Below are 18,755 nucleotides of genomic sequence, written 5' to 3'. Positions count from 1 at the left end.
CCGTCTCGATTAATGAGGGATTGATCGAGAACGAAGAAGGACGTCGTAAAGTAGTTCCTCAAACAAACACGAGGGGAATGGGCGGACCAGACAGAGAGACGAGTAGAAGCAGATGAAGAGGTAAAAACATTGATGTCAATTAAAAGTACTAGTCATCACATGTTGAGTTTTTTATAATGCAGGATTCGAGATATTTTTTCGTGCTGTTGGTGTTCTGAAGCTATATATTCGAAGTTTCAAACAAGTAATGCAAAGTGGGGTAAACCGTAGTGCTGAAACAGACTCGTGGTTAGCCATTAGCGCAGCGTCTTGTGGACGTGGATGTAAGCGTTGTTTCGAGAAGTACAACACTTGCATTCACAAACCGAATAACCTTGACCGCCAAGTGAGGACCTGTGCAATGGTACAATCCTGCCTTATCATGCAAATGCAATAAAAACCTTTCTTTTGTAACAATAAAGTTTTTTTGTACCATAAAATTACGTAAAGTGTTTCACTCCATTTTTCCTATAGTAAGTATGTTAATGATTATGATTAAAAGACGAATATGACTTCGCTTGATAAGGCTTTTTTCGTGACCTGGGCTTCTATATTATTTTCTGCTGCGTTTTTTACGTTTCAAAAACCAAGGCTTATTTTGCATAAAGTTGCTTTGCTTTCAAATAATTTCATTCTTAAAGTAGCCTGTCTTCGCGTATCACCAAAATTTATTCTCCAAATACAAGTAATATTTATCAGCAATAATCCAGTTTTTTTAAATTATTTTTTTCCTAATTTTGATTTTTTTCCTCTTCAATATCTTCTACTATAGTTGGTGTCTCATCAACTTGTTGTGCCTTCTGAAGCTTATCTTTATACTTGCTGTTGAAGAATCCAATCTAAGCAACAGCATTTATATATTTTCAAGCCACCGTTATCTTGTATTTGCCGAGAGAAGTTAAACATAAGATTACTTACAATGATTAGCTAATTGTGTGTGACACTTGTGCTTTAACAATAATTTATTTATGAAATTCAAATCCGTATTTCTTTCACTTTTGATTAACTCACCTTCCAACATACCAACATCACTATTGACAGTAACGCTACTCCCCCGAGAATTGCACCAAGGATCGCCAAAATATCCGAGGTATCCCTCGACTGTGGTAGAGCATCTGGTGACTTGTTTGCTTTTATTGTGGTCGAAGCCTGGCGTCACAAATTCAACAACATTTAGCTGGAATTGACCACATTTAGATTTCTAACAAAAATAAGCGGAGTGCCTAACAGAGATATGTCACAACTATGTTGCAATGTTTTTGACACCAACAAGGAAAGTTAACAGGGCTTTGTTACCAGGGCAACGTAATTCTTCATAGGATAAACCGGTGATGACGAAATGTTTAGCATTACGCTAGAAGTCGGCGAACTTTCCACGTTGTTCTGCAAAAAGAACACCAAGAACGAAACAAAAAATGTTTGTATATTATTTTGTAGCATTTCAGTTCTCACCCCGGTAAATGAAGGCGCCCAGAGGACGAAGCGAGCTTCTACAACCACGGACGTAAATGCAGTAAGATCAGTCACGTGACACAGTATTGTTTGGCATTTAACATTGGTGCAGTTCTGTTGACATAAAAACAAACTACTGCTGTCTTGTAGCATTGCTTTCAGGAGTTTTGTCACGTTTCTTGCAAGTTAAACGAAACACGAACAAGCATAATGTTTTCGTGCTCAACATATTACCGGTTTGAGTGGGATCGGTTTGGCTTCGATTGGAGGAAAACGAATCTGGTGACTGAACCTAGTGTCGTTGGTCAGGGGAATACCCAACTTGTTGACCGCTGTATTCAGGTTGCAAACGCATCTCGCCGCGGGCTTGCAATAAAACAGAAGTTGGAGCTAAGGAAACATGCCTTTGTACTGACATGACTCAACGACATCAACATACCAAACACGTGAAGTGGTACAGGTAGAGAAGTTGAAAGCCATCTAAAGTCATGTCGGTCCACAGGAATGTAAGACTACCCGATGAAAGCAGTTGCGATCCCTTGTTGTAGATCTACATCAGCGTGGATCAAAATAATAAAATTATGTCACTTGTAGATATGTTGTATTTTCTTGTACTCTTACGAACCCTAAACGTATGTATGATTGGTGCAGGGAACACCGGATCCATGATTGATTGAATTGTGTTTCGTGAAGTTAATTGATTTGATTGGAAAAAGACAGTGTAGCTCGGGCTTTGACTGAAAAAAATATCGTTTTTTCGACATTGTCTGCAAAACTCCACATTACATGATTGTGTTACATTTTTTTTATTTTTAATGGTAAAATGCTAATAAAAGATATTGTTGATTTACTCTGAGAAATTTGGTAATTCCTTAATGATAACCAAAAAAAAATTAACAATGTTAAAATAAAAACCTACTAACCTGGTTACAGCAAGGTTAACATCGTATTTAATGCTTCTTTCGTAGTTAAAATCGTTGTTAAATTTGTTCATATCCGTATGTTTTTCATATCTGGAATACATTTTCAAACCCACATTTAACTTGCCATTTTCCCACCGGTTAAAAATATTGATAGCAATAACCTATGTAATCATTGATGCGGAAATTACGCAAAACCATCTTGTTACAACATGTTGTGCTGTGCTTTACTGTTGGACTGTGGAAAAGTTAATGAAAATGTGTTGCAGTTTACCCTTACAGGAGTTTTCCATGAATCGCCAGTTTGTCAACCGTAGCCCTCCTCGTGAGCGATTGAAGAGCGTAAAGAATTTCGACCTTGCACTGTTCGGAATCGCACATATTAAAATTTTTGTCATTAAACTTCACTTCTTTTTATTGCGAAATGGTAAATAAGTATTTTGAGAATAATACAAATGCAATTTTCTTTTGCAAAATTTACCATAAAAATGTATTATGACTTTACCCATCGTCCGTGTTTCGTTACTTTCAAAAGTAGGAATAATGTCAGACAAAAGTTACCTGATCCCCACTGGACAGAAGCGAGATGGGTGATTTTAAAACGATCACCGTCTTTCTGTTTCCACTTTCACTCGGAAAAATATCCGCACAAGTGGAAAGAATTTAAACAAATGAACATGCCTTGTTTAAACTAACAGTGGCGTTAACTTTATTTGAATTGTCGAAACTCGTTAAGAGGCTATTCTTGTGAGTTTCAACGAACACTCAATATTCAGAGTTTGACAATCTGTTAATTATTGCGAATAAACAGTTTTTAATAGTATTGCAAACCCCACAAAAAATTTTATTAGCTTTAGACATATTACAGCCAAAGGTTTTGCTAACCTGACTGACTCCAATCGATAGAGATGTAATTTCAAGCCTAACGGAGAAAGCGGGATCAGGTCCGTGGTTACTAATGGTAACTGCCAATGAAAATACGCTTTCACTACTCTTGATTACGTACGCTTGGGTGCTTTGTGGAATCCTGAAATATCATTTGGTTTCTGTTGCCTTTTTGCTGTCATTCAGAAAAGTAAAACAAACAGCTTACGAGTAAGAAACTTTTAACGCAAGATCGCCTTTGCACGTGTAGTTGTTTCCCTGACAACCGTTGTAAATCGTCCAATCAGCGTACGCAAAATGCTTTCCAAGGGTATCTGTCACGGGGGACATAACTTGTGCTTTGTGTTGGGGTGAAAAATCATAGCTGTAGGTCACCCTGATTGGTGTAGTTAAGCCGCCGATCCGTAAAAACTCGGGTGCCTGTTTGTTTTAAAGAGAAGGAGAATTTATTGTTGGCACTTAATCACATATTTACGCAATAAATCAATTAATATTTATTTTTACTGTGATCAAAATTACTGTGACTGTTTACTGCAGTTTTTGAGTAATATATGTTGATTTCTCATGGGAGGGAAATGTTAAGTAGGACTTGTCAAACCTTTTCCTACTGCTACCCATAGTGATCTGCCTCTTTAACTTACATTGATGTGGACGCTGTAGTTTCTGCATGTCTCAGTCGAGGTAACAAATTGGGGAGCGGAAATACTGGCGTTACCTATCAGCACTATTCTTAATCCATCGATGCTGTTAGAAAGACTGTCGAGGGTAAGAGTTGTAACCATATCTGCACAAAAAACATCCCGTTGTTTACTCGGAGTGATGTTCTGCCAACCAACTAACAAAATAGTACTTGCCAAAACCATCAAAGGAGCTGTGATCCCTGGTACTTGCGTTTAGACAAGTCTGAAACGCGGCACAAGGCATGGTGGTGTTATTTATGCATGTGGTTACGTCAATGACCGGACGATGTACCCGTACTTTGCATGAAACGTCTATCACCGGTCTTGCATGTAGTATTACTACAGTATCGCTGGAAGCAGCCCCAATCCACAAGTCAGGATAGTGGTTGTTGTCTACGTCTGTTCCCTGGCTTGGTCCGATTCCCGAAGAATATCCAAAGTTGTCCAATGATGGCGCAACAGTGCTTCCTTCGATTCTCTGTATAAAATACGCCGATGTCGTAAGGCCGTAATGCATTAGTTTGACAAACGGATTTTCGAAAATATCGCGGTTTCACAAAACTCTCATTCAGGCATACATTACTGTTTTGGCCCCGTGGGTATTTTATTGTGTAGTTGCTAAAACAGGCTGAAACAATTTCGCTGTGAAGTGGACTCCCTTGCGGTATTCATTGCGGAAGGCAGTTCTGACTCATGTTACAAATCATTCAACGTCTCAAACCTGTTTATATGAATTGGACAAGCTTTGGGCGCTGGAATAGTAAACGTACACAGCTCCACTTCCTGAAGACGTCAGTGTTTCTCCCGGGGCACCCACAATGACGTCATCGTAACCATTACGATCAACATCCCCTGGAGTTGCCATGGATAGACCAAAACGTGCCGTGTTAACGTTATTACCGACCAACATCATCGGAACGTATATGGAATTAACCTGTGAAATTTTTTTTCTTATTTTTACAAACCGATAAATTTTAGTACGATAGTTTTGTGTGGCTTTTTTTGCTGTTGCGTCTAATATCAAGTAAATTTACCATTTTCATGTAAATAAATTAACATTTCACCACAATTTAAATAAACTTGCAATTGTTATTGGCTAAAATGTTATTGGCTCTATTCCTTATAAATGATTTATTTAGATTAATAATGGCTGTATAGTCAACACTAAGCAGAAGTCTTGTCGGCTATTTAGCTGATATTGTCACAGGTAATCTTATAAAATGACAAATGTTTTATTTGAATTTTGCAGTGAGTAAACTGTCAAGGAACCTACCCATTGTAAAGGGCCCGGATAATGTGGATTGTTCATGTAAACGAAAACCCGACCATGGTCGTAGCCGACTTTGCCAGAAATGTTGATGCAAAGTTGTTGTGACCTTGTTATATACACTTTGAGGCAAATTACCAACGTTTTGCATGGACACTATTAGGTTAATTTGCGCACAAAAAATCGAGACTACAGACCATGGCGACGTCCTATTTGGTTGCTCGCTAACTAAATTAAATGACCAAACTGTCGCCTGGTTGAAACATGGAAACTGTGACGCTTGTTTAAGCTTTGTTAAATTAGACAGTCTTCATAAGGACTGCGGACCCCTTCTTCATCTCTTTTGCAGAAGAATTAGCACTACTGTATTTGAAACCATTAATTTAAAAAGTGGCATGTGATGAAATAAAGGTAGACTTTGTAACTGTAAGGTCAACATTTACCTTTGTATGCCAAGCTCATCATTGCTCGAAACAAATTGCAAAACATTTAAAAAGTTTGGCTTAGTTCTTTCAGTTCCATGCTTTTCCGTCGATTGTTACGACTTGACTACAAACTGATCACAGCAAAACTATTTAAACTATTTAGTTTCATGACAAAATGATTATTTGCATAAGAGTTTAACGATAACCTAAGCGACTCCCCAGGTTGAGGAACGCTGATTTAGTATAATTCGTATCATATCATAATTCCTATAAATATGTCTGTCGTACTGAACGGGATTATCCCTAGGTTATTGTGGTTATTACATATTGTAGTTTACACAGAAGTGTTAAGCCAGACAGGATCGCCCCACTGCGCAGACACCATCTACTTGGTGCCTTATAATTTCCGTCATTATGTTCACTGGCATAGCTGGATCCGCCACTTTATATGTAAATAGGATCTGAAAATAACAGTTTCGTTTGTATCGTAAACTGAAACAAAATATCGAATAAAATCATTACAATGATTGTTTGTGCACAAGTAGCTAGTTTTTGGCAATCCAGTGTAAAATGGCATACCAAGTCAATCCGGGAAGGCTATTGGGCACTTGGATTGTCCACCGCCACATGTTTTCCTACTTGACCACCATTCGCTTATGTAGACGGAGTCGGCTTGTTTGCTTTGCAAATAAAGCGGTGGAATTATGTTGACATAGCACTATTTTAGTAGGACAGCGCAGCACTCAGGTGTGGTTTTAGTGAGGCGGCATTTCATGTGCAAACTTTTCGTTGCTTGCTGTTGCATTCGTCGAAGAACAATGTAGGTAATAGCACGAACGAGCAATGTACAGTTTGTACAGTCTGAGACATTCTTGGTCGACAACCTATTACGCTTCCGGCTAAAGTTTCATCACAATGATTGTGGCCTGGAAACAACTTTTCGATGTTTTGTTTCGTTGTTTTTCTTGACTTACATCATGTACTTTATACGGACACTGCAATGTGGACGAAAGATGGTTGGTTAAAAACACGTTGTATTTCACGAGTTTGTTTCAAACAGACGGAGATATCCTGTTCGATGCGTTTGCTTGGAACTGAATATAAGATGGTTTTCTGCTTGATTTGACCTTGCTCCCATTTTGGTCTGGCGTCAACACGACGGATCCTGCCCTCATCAGTCTTAAATCCACCCTCTGATAAAACCACGACTTCTACAAGGCCAGCGACTTTATGATATAATGTTTGTTGACATAGATTTATTGCAGCCATCAATCTACACATATCAGATTGAAAAGTTTGTTTAAAAATAAGCTGGACTAAATCACAGCAAATTAACCTAACTCTGCAACAAACATATTTGCAGACGTTTTATAGAAATGGAAATCAAAGTGAATATATTTATTTATTATCAACCTTTCTACTTCCTATAGGTTTACATCCGCCACGGCAATTAAACATATCCACATATTGTCGCAATAATATATGGATTCTACGCATTCTTCCTTTATTTTCTGGCATTTAAAACTGAGAGTTTCTAATCCACTGTCTTTCACACGTCTCAAAGACATCCTGTGAAACAAACGTCATTGTGTGAAATTAAAAATTCGAAATTATGACAAACGTTAAAAAGGATTTCCTCGGTTCATGCCGTCTACCATTGCACTCGCTTGTTCTCGTTATTTTTTTTCGTTTGTTGCAAATGCAAACTATTTGACATCTATAGAATTCCTCCGTCCCTGGGAAAACAAAACGTGAATGTGTAAAATGAATATATTTATACATTTAAACATCCCAACCGCTATAAATCTCACTCATATGCTCCGGTGTTATAATATTTAACATATCAAGACGCAACAAGCAATAACTTAAAACACATGTATTTTTGTAACTAATTTTGAAAGAAAAGCAATGATAATTTTGTCTGGGGATTTATATGGTCAACTCACCATCAAATTTCCTCGGTTTTGACGAAATAAAATCCTTTCACCACCCTGCGACAATTTAGGTTTAAAAGTTAAAACAGCAGATAATATTATGAAAGTTAATAAAGAATATTCACAGGATTGGCAAATTGTTTTGTGGTGGCACGGATTAAAAGTGGATGTTGTAAAATAACTGTGTTCACTTTTTCCGTTTCGAAAGATGCATCGTATGAGGATTTTTTCAGCTTGGAAACCCTTGTCTTGTTTCAATTCGCTCTCAATTGTTTTAAGTGTGCCATTTCAACCACGACACAGCAAATAATCTTTTACAATCGAATATAAATATCCAACCCCATTCGTCCGAGACATTTTAACTCTCATCACTAACATTAATTACCCAAGAGACGTTGGTCGACAAAACTATTTTTTCCAGTTTACAAAACGTCAAACCCACGAAGTAGGGCCAAAATGGAAGTCACACACAGACTTGTGAATCGCCTGAACCATAATCATGAAGCGGACCCACAAGCTACCAACCAAACATAGAACGAACGACACTCGACTTCCGTCTTCCTCTTACTTCTATTATCGTTAATCAATAACATTGGCTCCATTCAGCTGCATGACATCCACAAAATAGGTAATTTCACATCATGCAAATGAAGCTACTGCTAAAGCAAACCTGTTGGCGAGCCTCTGCTTGCAGTTACTTCGAAACAGCTTTTGTAAATTTGTCGTGCAATTGTAAACAATTTATACGCCTCGGTGAACAAACAACTTGACGACAGTTAAACCCTCCCTCTTCTGCAGTCGATCAAAGTCCTTGGTCATCTGCATATTAAACGTTACGGTCGTTTTAGATAGAGCTGGCAACGGAGCTCAATGTTGGAATAATAAGAGACGAACTGCGAGTTGAAACGGGCCCTGCGTCATGTTGTTGAGTGGAAAGTAAATAAAATAGTCAGGGACAGATATGATTTGAAAGTAAATAAAGATATGTGACTTTCGGGATATTCACGAGCTTGGTTTCCCTTTCAAGCTCGTTTACAGACAATCTTGCTGAACGTAGCCAAGTTTTGATCACCCGTGGTGAGGAAGGACGATAAAAGAGCTGTGTGTCCAAGAAGAGGTTGCGTTCGATGTGATTTCCTGTTCACTAATGTACTGGTGATGTTGGCCGCGAACGTAGCAGCAAAAAGATTACTAAACGACGGAACATTGGAACAACGTTGCTCGTTGCTGTCACACATTGTAGATGTCTTCTTTGGTTCTGTATGCCACCTACCTTTGTTTCAGAGGTAATGCTTATCAATAAGATTTTTGTCACAGCCATTTGGTCTCCACTTTCCGTTGTGGTTGCAAACTTTATAACGGAGATGAACACTGGACGACATTTCAAACAACAACCGACTTAAACAGATAAGAAATTCCTCAACAAACTCATGAAGTGTGGTTGGAACTTGTACCTTATCAGAATTCACAAGTTCAAGAATACACACACTTTTACCCTCTCAACACTGTGTTTATTGATAACAACAACAAGTAGCACAAAATATTCGCAATCAGCAAACATTTAACACAACGATCAAATTTTGGTGAAAGCCGCGAAAGAACCAGCCGATATTGGATGCCAAACAGTAATTGATTGTTAGAAAAAAAAAACTTCAAACGAAAAATCTTGCTTCTGGATATTTAAAGCACTGTTATCGATGGAATGTGAATAATAATGCGATTTACACAGAGAGTTTGTCCTGCCAAGAATTTTACGAATTCTTACTTGCTTTAAAACATATTTATGTACGACATAAAAAATACACAGGGCGAGGTTTATGTACAAGGCGTGTGAGAGGGGTTTTGAGGGGGTGTTTTAAACTTTTTTGGGTGATAATTGAAGGTAGCAGATTATATTTTCATCTGTCGATGGTTTGTATTCCATGAGTAGATTGCATGGAAAGTTTCAAACATCGTAACATCAATGTTACAAGTAGGCCTCAACGTTGATCCAGAAACAAAATGTAGTAAGGTAGTCACGGGAAGCAAAATGAATCACTGTATCATTATTTACAGAGCAGTTTCTGCTTCAACCACATGTAAGTTTTCCCGGTTAGCAACCACAACCACATTTTCTTGTTGCTCTTCCTGTGCTTGACGTCTGAAAACGGCGCCTAGGCCATCCCGGACTCTATCATAAAGTAGTTTCGGGGCATTGGAATAGATGAGGGGATTTAGAGAGCTGTTGATGGGGAGCAGGATGATTGCTGACACAGCGTACATCACTGGAGGCATAGGGAATCCACCGCAATTTACAAATGCCATGATGGAAATTGGAACCCAGCAGAGAAAATCAGTAATTATGAGGCGGAGGATTTTCTTTTGCATTTCTGCTGAAACAAACAGCATTAATGGTATAATATCTATGCAAACACGAATGTGTTTACCTTTGTTTTGTGTTGCAGCCCTTTCATCTCTTGGTCCTTCGTTCACTTGTCTGGCACTGGCAGTTGACTTCTTGTAAATCCAAAAATAAGTAACTGCCACAAACATGAAGGCCAGGAAGTTAAGAGTAATAAAAGCGATTGAATATCCCCATGCCTTGTCGTTGGTCGTTACATACAGTTTGCTGATGCAAACACTGCTGCTGCTGTAATATCTACTCATAAACAATTTTCAAGCGATAAAATTTAAGATTTTGCGCGAACAAAAAACAGACCCCAAATATCCAGAAATATCAAACAACTCAGTGTAATTGTAATCCTCTAGAATATCCATAAAATCCGTCCAGGAATTAGCATCATTTACTCGCATCAGGGCAGTGTTGAGTACTTGGGAATCGTTGCTTGTGAAATTGTGTTGAAAAGTTACAAATCGATCCATGAAGTTATTCATGCCTGTACACGCAACGATTTAATGTCATTTGTAACTAGTTTTACCATATCTTACTAGAAAAGTCGACTGCAACATTGTCAAAAAACGGATTGTCATTCATCCAAGCTTTGGTTTCGAACAAATGTTGTAGTTGAGTTGTGAGTGGAATAAAAGCAATTGTAAACGAGAATGCCCAGGAGAGGATAATGGAAAGGATGACTGTTTTCAATTCCGGTTTCAAGGATGCATTGAATGGCTGAAACAAAAGAAAACATTCAAGAGTTTTCATTACAAACAATAAATTTGCAAGCTTGGTGGTTATTTCAAATCGAGGGATGGGGAAAATTGTTCCTCTTTCTCTCTGTAGTTCCTAAATTAGGCAAAACTAAGTCATTTTAACAATATTCGTTACACTTTCGATTCTCATGTCAGGTTTAGAATCCAGAGATAGCTGTGAGTGTGATAATAAATAGGTTTCTGGAGATAAAAGATTTCCAGAGAGAAAGATATTATAAAATTCTGGAACATTGGCAATAGCTGACTTAACCAAATACAATTGTTTCACTTACGTTTTTTACTGCATAGAGTCGGAATATGGTCAACAGAACCATTGTAAACGCCGATGTTTCGCTTGAAAGCAAAACCAAGACACCCATTGTGGTGCAACTTTCGCTTGATCTCCAAATAAGGTCATTGGCACAATAATTTCCGGAATATTTGACACCAGCTGCTCCCAGCATTATCAGATAAACTCCCATGAGTAGATCGGAAACGGATAGATTCAAAACGAGCAGATGGTTTGTGCGAAATGCAGCAGATTGTGATTCTGTCGTTGCCAACGTTTTGCCTTCCATCACAATGACAACCTCAAAACAAATTAAAGTAATATAACACGTGATGAAAGCCAAAGCTATGAAAATGAAGCTATGAAAACTTTCTTTGAAAATGAAAGCCAAAGCTAAAATGCTGTTAATCATTAGTAAACGTTTCGAACACTAACTGCGTTCATCATCAGTACTACAATGAGTGCATGCAAGAAAAGCGTCGGGGTAATAAAGGACTGAGCAGGCAGAAGGGAAACAGCAGCAGCAACGCTTAATAGGTACCAATATAACATCTAGGTCCGTACTGCAGCATGACACATTGCTAATGATGACGTCGCTGCTGTGCTTCCATGTTGTTGTCACGTAACATGCCTTTGGCTTGTTGCGCGTTGTTGCTGCTGCTGTTTCCCTTCTGCCTGCTCAGTCCTTTATTACCCCGACGCTTTTCTTGCATGCACTCATTGTAGTACTGATGATGAACGCAGTTAGCGTTCGAAACGTTTGCTAATGATTAACAGCATTTTAGCTTTGGCTTTCATTTACACGTGTTCTTATTGTGCAACAAAGACAAAACAAACTTAGTTTAATTTACCAAATTTCCGGTAATGGCGAGCATCCCCATTATCCACACAATGGCTCGTAGAAATGGGTTTGCAATCAACTCGTATCGTGATGAAAATATGTTTTCGGTGATCACTTTTGTGTTTGTTGGGCACTCGTCTGACCAATCAGAGCAGTCGCCGATTCCATTGAATTTCTATATGGAGTAAATTAAAGAAAAATTTGTAGTTATATTGGTCACATTGGCGTCTGTATACAGCATATTGCGAAATTACTGTTTTCTGTGCAATTTCTGAATAACGGAACTATGGAAATTGGACTAAAAAAATGTGTACTGCAATATGTACGTGTAGTATTGTGTACGTGGAAGGCGTATGGCGCGCTAATTGGCCAGAAAGCTGACGACAAAAATAAGAATTAATTTTTAAACTGACAGTTCTCATCTGGTGCAAACGTTGAGTTGTGCTTGTGTGGTTAGGTGTAAAGAACATGATTTGTGCAGTGGGCACTTTGTTGTTTGGTATTCGTGCTTTTACCTTTGGGTGCTTCTAAAGATTTATTCACATTGACGTCATTTTAATTAATAATGAAAGTAGTCGCCTCCGTATTTCGGCTCCCAACTTTTGCTTTGACGCTGAATCGTTGATGCAGGGTGAACTGAGCGTTTACCATAGTTGGGGTTGGGAAATTAAGCGCCCAAAAACAGAGAAAGGGACTTTCTAAATCGGTCCTAAAACTTCCATACCCGCCCTCCCAGTAACTTTAGTCCGAATTCGGGTTCGTTGAATTAATTTCGGTCACAATAGTAACATGCACGGAATCAAAACATCTTTGCCACAGGACACAAAATTTTAGATATTGTTAACATGTGTTTACCTTCTCCTTCTTAACGAACAATGGATTTTTGTTTTCGCAATAAAACCTTTTGTCCTTTGTGCAGTTTATTTCGTCACTTTGATCATCGCAATTAATTGTGAGGTCACAAACATCCGATTTGTTTATAGAAATCTGTCACAGAAATCTGGGGAATACTTAAACCGTCTTTGTGGTTAACTGTGTGCGATTCTACAAAGGGCAAAAGATTCTACAAAGGGCATTATGACAAACAATACTGAACAACAGAAACCGATACCTTTGCCTTTTATAGTTAAAATACAGCTTTGGAGTTATTTTACTCTAACTCTTGCAATTAGGTTGTCTTCAATTTTTTCTGGTTTTGCTGACAAGCAATAACTTTACTTTGGCTCCATTTAACGTTGGACAGTAGAATCTTCCTTCCTTTGTGCAGTTTTGTTCTGGATATTCGTCACTTTCATCCTTGCAATCGATAAAACCGTCGCATACTTTAGACATAGGAATATTGAGAAGTCCGTCTTTTGTGTCGCAGTGTTTCCGATGTTTGCAAAGTTGAGGATCTTCATCGTGGTCGAAGTCGGCCATCGAACCATCGCAATCCTGTTTCCCATCGCACAGTAGTTTGTTGTCGAAGTTCCTCAACCACAAACCCCCCCGCCACATCATTTCACCCTGTGCAAAACACATCACATGGTTCCTGGTATGTTTTTGTGCGAACGATTTGTTGCTCATGCTGGAAGGAATATTTTTGTTATTATTTTAAACGAATCTTTTTTTAGTTATTGTAAGGCTTGTCAGAATTTCGTGGCTTTTACATTAGGTTTTATCAATAGTAAGTTTTGATGTGATTAGTAAATCAAAACTGGATCAAAAAACCAAAGGCCCCTGGCAGGCTGTCGATCGCACACCGTATCAATAATAATGTATTAAAATCCCAAAACAGCGATCTTTAGACAGCTCAGATCGATTTATTTAAAGAAAAATATATTTCGCCTAAAACGGCATCATCAGTTTCTCCATTTACCAAAACTTATAAATCGATCTGAGCTGTCTAAAGATCGCTGTTTTGGGATTTTAATACATTATTAGTAAGTTTTGAAACAGATTTCCCTGCTACAAAATCTGTGAATCCGGTGGCGACAAAGCAACAGTGATCGTAAACATTTTGCTTATAAATTCAATTTGTCAGGTAACAGTGGCCATGTGGGACACCTAGAAATGTCCAACGACACATCGACAGCATGACAGCAAACTGGTTCGAGACTTTTATACCTGGGATTGTCATTTACTACAAGATGTTTACTTTTTTAAGTTTAGTTGAAGTTTATTTCGTCAACCCTGGTAAAAAACAAAGAAAATAGCAAAATAAGCTTAACGAATAAATACAATTTGTGACGAAAGCGAGAATTAATTCTAAAACGTGTGGAATGTGACGTCGAAATTGACTTTTCACGCGACTCCTCTTCCCAACTCTCGCCGTGGTCGCAGTGCTTTGAGTACCCACAAAGGTCTGCCCTTTGATTTTATGCCAATTGTTAAAAATGTAGGTATCACAACTCAGTACTACATGCCGTGTTGGCTGGTTTAGTGCAATCCCAAATACCAAATAAGTTCCACGCATGTCAACCTTGCAAAGGAAACGTCTGGGGAACACGGTACAAGCAAGAGTTCCAACTGTTAACGACCTTAAAGGTATTTCTTTAGTTATGTAATAGGATTTTCTTAATAATTATTATCACGTATAATTGAAGTCTTGCTCCAAGTTTTGCAAAATAAAACATTTTTTTTTAGTGTTTTAGAATGAGCAATCTTGCATGCGAAACTAGTTTTACTCGCCACCACATCCCATAGTCAGTTTTAAACAATGGGATGGAATTCCAATCTTCGAGATTTTGAGATTTAAGTACATTACAAACAGTTAACAAATGTGCAATGTGTCAAAGAGAGCGAACAACCTTCCACGATGATAAGCAATGTGATTGAAACTATCTAAGAGGTAATATCTCGCGATAAAAGTATTCAAACCAATCCGTAACGATATTACGGGGATCTTTGTGAGATGCGGCAGAGGTCATATCCACCCTAGGGTACCCGAATGCAACGCGCTTTGGAGGAATTAGTTGAACCGTGTGTTTTGTAGCAACGGAGTATGTGTAATGTGTGATGTCACTGAACATTGCCCACCCGAATATAACAACGTCTGTACAACGTAATCTTCCTACATGCAAAAGTGCTTTGAAGTGATCGCAATGGCGCCACAGACGGAACAAATATTTACGTTTATACTGGACTTTGCAAGTGAGTAAGTACATTTTGTTGGTAAGAATATACAAACGTACGTAAACATATAAACCACTTATTTCCGACAAAATAATAAGTTATGTATTGTCACTTACGAAACACCACCACACCCCCTGTATGTAGTTGGTTGTTGTTGTTGTTGTTGTTGAGCAGTCGTTCTTCACTTCCTCATCAACGCTGAAAATATTTCACTGTTTCGCGTTTATTTTATAATTAAAAACTTATTTAAATGCAGATAATATTTACTTAAGACTCCTGTAGTAATTAAACAAACGTTTTTACCACACATACATGGGAATTCAGCGTAGAACTAACCCAAAATTACGAAAAGAAGTTTAACATCCAAACACCTGCTGCACTCGACTGAAGCAAAAATGCCTCACACTGGATTTGTTACAACATTTTGTCATAACATCAATAGTATGTCAAGAAATATAAACAATACCAAAGATTCGCTTTATCCCAATTGGTTTTAAAACACAGTAGCTGAAGAACAGACAAACATACTGAAAACACTTTAACCGAACAACTAAAACTATCAACTGAGCATTGAGCAAATTTCCAATGATTGGTCGCTCATTATTAAAACACTGTTACGTCATAAAGGTTGCCGGCTTTTAGTGCCCAGATATGGGATGACTTGCATTTAAGGTCTTTTTTCGACTTCAATACTTTGTAATCGGATCAAAAATTTCTTTGACAGTAACTTACACTATTACAAGTCATAGATTTCTGGTGACTCAATGGATGTCAGTGCTTTCAAACAAACGAATAAACTAATGCTTTATCACTTACTAATGAAACTTGCCACAATCTTTGGTTTTCCCAGGTTGACAAAAACATTCGTCACTTTTATCGGGACAGTCGATGGCGTCATCACACACACTTGACCTTGAGATGATCATGGGGTCATTTGTACATTGAAAACATGAACGATGATTAAATGTCTGAGAACTTCGAATGTCTCTGCAAATGACACAAGTCCATTCTGTCTTATCTTAACAGGTAGGTATTTTTAACCAACCACAACAATTCACAAATACCTCACATCTCCATTCTCCGAGGTGTAACACAAATCAGATTTATCATCACAATCGGCAATGCCGTCCCATAGAAACATCTGCGGAAGATTGCATTTTCTGCCATTCCGAACACATTTGAATCCATGTCCATTATTCCAATGTTGGAAAGCTGGGCAGTCATTGCAAGGATCGCCATCACAAAGAGTCGAACGTTTCCAACAAGCTAAATTCGGACACTGGAAGTGGAAGGGGCAGAGGTACTCACATGGGGAATTCCCCGGACAATGAGCAAGCTTTTCACAGAATTCATTTTTTGAGTTACAGGAATTGTTGGTTTGATCCATTGTGTTGTAACAGACCTCATTATCGTCGAAACAATTACAACGTGGTTTTGAACTAAATAAAATTAATAGATAATTTGCATCAACGAAATAAAAGGTCTTTTCAAAACTACCCGAAATACCCTTTATTTTTATTGCTGCACTGCTGAGGGAATTTCCCATTACAACCGCATTCATCACTCATATCAGGGCAATCTATGACGTCATCACAAACACTTGACCTTGAGATGATCATGGGGTCATTTGTACATTGGAAACACAATTGTTCGTTCAGGGATGAATAAGCACGAATATCTCTGCAATAACAAATTTGTTTATTGATTCAATTTTTACCACAAGCAACCAGTTATCGCCGTTCTTTTTACTATTTATAATCATTAATATAAATAGCAAAGCTCATTTGAATAAAACTATATTGATCATTGCAACCGTTTTAATTTTGCCGTTTTCACTGCAATAGGAAGAGTGACGCCCGTAGACACACATATCCAATGGCGTTGGGTCAGTGCTGGCATGTACGCATATACAAAAAAAATCATTCAAAAACGAAATACCTGACATCTCCATTCTTCGAGGTGTAACACAAATCAGATTTATCATCACAATCGGCAATGCCGTCCAATAGAAACATTTGCGGAAGATTGCAATTCATGCCATTCCGAACACACTTGAATCCATGTCCATTATTCCAGTTTTGGAAAGCTGGGCAGTCATTGCAAGGATCGCCATCACAAACAGTCGAACGTTTCCAACAAGATGAATTCGGACACTGGAAGTGTGAGGGGCATCCAACGTCACAAAGTGTTTTTCTAACACATTGGATCATTCCTTTGCAAAACTCCTTTACTCTGAGGGCGCATACTTTGTTTGGACGATTTAAGTAATCGTCAAACTTGTTGTCGCAGCTGTAACAAAAGTAATGTATTACGTCATATAAAAATTGTTTCGCTAGATTTGTGTTAGCAAATGTTTATACATGAAGAGTCGTCATGGCTGATAATCTGTAAATGTTAGGTTTGGTTTTAAATAAACCTGATTAATGCCAACTATTCATGCACGACTGGGTATGCAAAGGTTGAAAGCTGATGTGTGGATGACAAAACACAACCTACGACTTTCCAATAATTTTACGTAACATCTGCTGACAAAATAACTGATACAAAGCAAATCGGAGCCAATATTATAAATTCTATGAGCAGTAAACAGTTAACCAGCGTTTCGTCCTAAAAGATCGCATCAGTGCAGCTTGGTGCGACTTATGCTGACGATCATGCCGACCATCCGGTCAGGCAAATACTTCTACTTTGTAGTGATCATACAGCCACCGTCATTTGTTGGCACCAAACTAACAAGGTGGAAGAAAATTATTAGAATCAGGTAATTTTTGGTGTCTAGAACTCCAAACTCAGGTAAAGTGTGACATCCGACGTCACACCTGTGAACAAGCAAGGCGTGGCAGCTGTTGCCACTGATGATGTGCCGCCAACCGTGACAGCTGACGTTACGGGAAGCGGCGCGAAGTCTACAGAGGCGCTCACACCCTCTAGCGCCGCAACACGTAATTTTGGATTTAACAAGAAGACACCAGAGGCGGTACACCACAGTAAGCATCAGCCCGAGTTGGCTGACACCGCTACAACGTCAACCAACAACAACAAGTCTTCAGAGGCGCAAGCACCCTCTAGCGCCCCAACGACCAATGTCGGCGACACCAACAAGACACCAGAGGCGGTACGTCGCAGTATCCTGCAGCCCGTGTAGGCTGACACCGCTACAACACAAATGGTTTCCAGTGACGCTCCCGTCCCAGTGACGCAACCAATGGCGTCATCAACCCCTAAACCAATGAAACGGGACAACGAAGGGTTCAACACAGTGAGATCCCGCAAACGCAAGAACAGTGCAACACCTTCGCCCAAGAAGAAGACGTCATGCTGCCACACAGCATATGCAGGCGAGCACATTAAATGTTTATGCGACACAGCACATTTAAAATGTCGTTGTGGAAATTGGGATGCGGAAGAAGCCTACCTTAGCCCGTCTCGTTGTACCAATAAACGGTGCCAACGCCTACTTATTAGCTGCACTTGCGGTGTATGTTGTAACCTTTTGCCCGGGGAGAAGGTTGTGTGCAGTTGCAATGCCACAATTCCCGACGATTTTAATGCAACGTTTTTGTAAAACCACCATTATCACCCACCACCTGCTTGTTTATTTTTATGTATACAATGGCGTCGTATGTGCGAATATGTACTCTTAATGTTAACGGCCTAGGCCAGGCACCCAAGAGGAGGGCCCTGTTTCAATACCTTTCCTCTTTGAACTTTGACCTTTACTGCTTACAAGAAACTCACTCTACTCCCCAAACCGAATCCCTCTGGAAGTCTGAATGGACT

The 18,755-nt window shown here is 38.8% G+C and overlaps 1 protein-coding gene across 1 annotated transcript in view; it reads right to left on the bottom strand.

Annotated features, from left to right (window-relative positions):
• Positions 1 to 770: 770 nt before the first annotated feature.
• Positions 771 to 18,755, bottom strand: part of LOC145895722 (uncharacterized) — a 48,710-nt gene continuing 30,725 nt past the window's right edge. Inside the window, exons 11-31 of the mRNA XM_082984508.1 lie at positions 13,080 to 13,183; positions 12,717 to 12,848; positions 11,872 to 12,036; positions 11,025 to 11,321; positions 10,531 to 10,711; positions 10,301 to 10,478; positions 10,029 to 10,240; positions 9,703 to 9,971; positions 4,698 to 4,910; positions 4,269 to 4,454; positions 4,133 to 4,199; positions 3,938 to 4,080; positions 3,505 to 3,716; positions 3,297 to 3,438; positions 2,692 to 2,774; positions 2,423 to 2,504; positions 1,931 to 2,041; positions 1,492 to 1,605; positions 1,336 to 1,422; positions 1,051 to 1,188; positions 771 to 878 (exon numbers count right to left, since the gene is read on the bottom strand). Coding sequence (XP_082840634.1) covers positions 771 to 878; positions 1,051 to 1,188; positions 1,336 to 1,422; positions 1,492 to 1,605; positions 1,931 to 2,041; positions 2,423 to 2,504; positions 2,692 to 2,774; positions 3,297 to 3,438; positions 3,505 to 3,716; positions 3,938 to 4,080; positions 4,133 to 4,199; positions 4,269 to 4,454; positions 4,698 to 4,910; positions 9,703 to 9,971; positions 10,029 to 10,240; positions 10,301 to 10,478; positions 10,531 to 10,711; positions 11,025 to 11,321; positions 11,872 to 12,036; positions 12,717 to 12,848; positions 13,080 to 13,183 — 3,224 coding nt within the window. The remainder of the gene's footprint in view (positions 879 to 1,050; positions 1,189 to 1,335; positions 1,423 to 1,491; positions 1,606 to 1,930; positions 2,042 to 2,422; positions 2,505 to 2,691; positions 2,775 to 3,296; positions 3,439 to 3,504; positions 3,717 to 3,937; positions 4,081 to 4,132; positions 4,200 to 4,268; positions 4,455 to 4,697; positions 4,911 to 9,702; positions 9,972 to 10,028; positions 10,241 to 10,300; positions 10,479 to 10,530; positions 10,712 to 11,024; positions 11,322 to 11,871; positions 12,037 to 12,716; positions 12,849 to 13,079; positions 13,184 to 18,755) is intronic.

Source organism: Ascidia mentula, chromosome 3 (genome assembly GCF_947561715.1).
Source record: "Ascidia mentula chromosome 3, kaAscMent1.1, whole genome shotgun sequence".
Lineage (NCBI taxonomy): Eukaryota > Metazoa > Chordata > Ascidiacea > Phlebobranchia > Ascidiidae > Ascidia > Ascidia mentula.
Note: the sequence above shows the minus strand (reverse complement) of the source record. Positions and strands in the feature narration are given on the sequence as shown.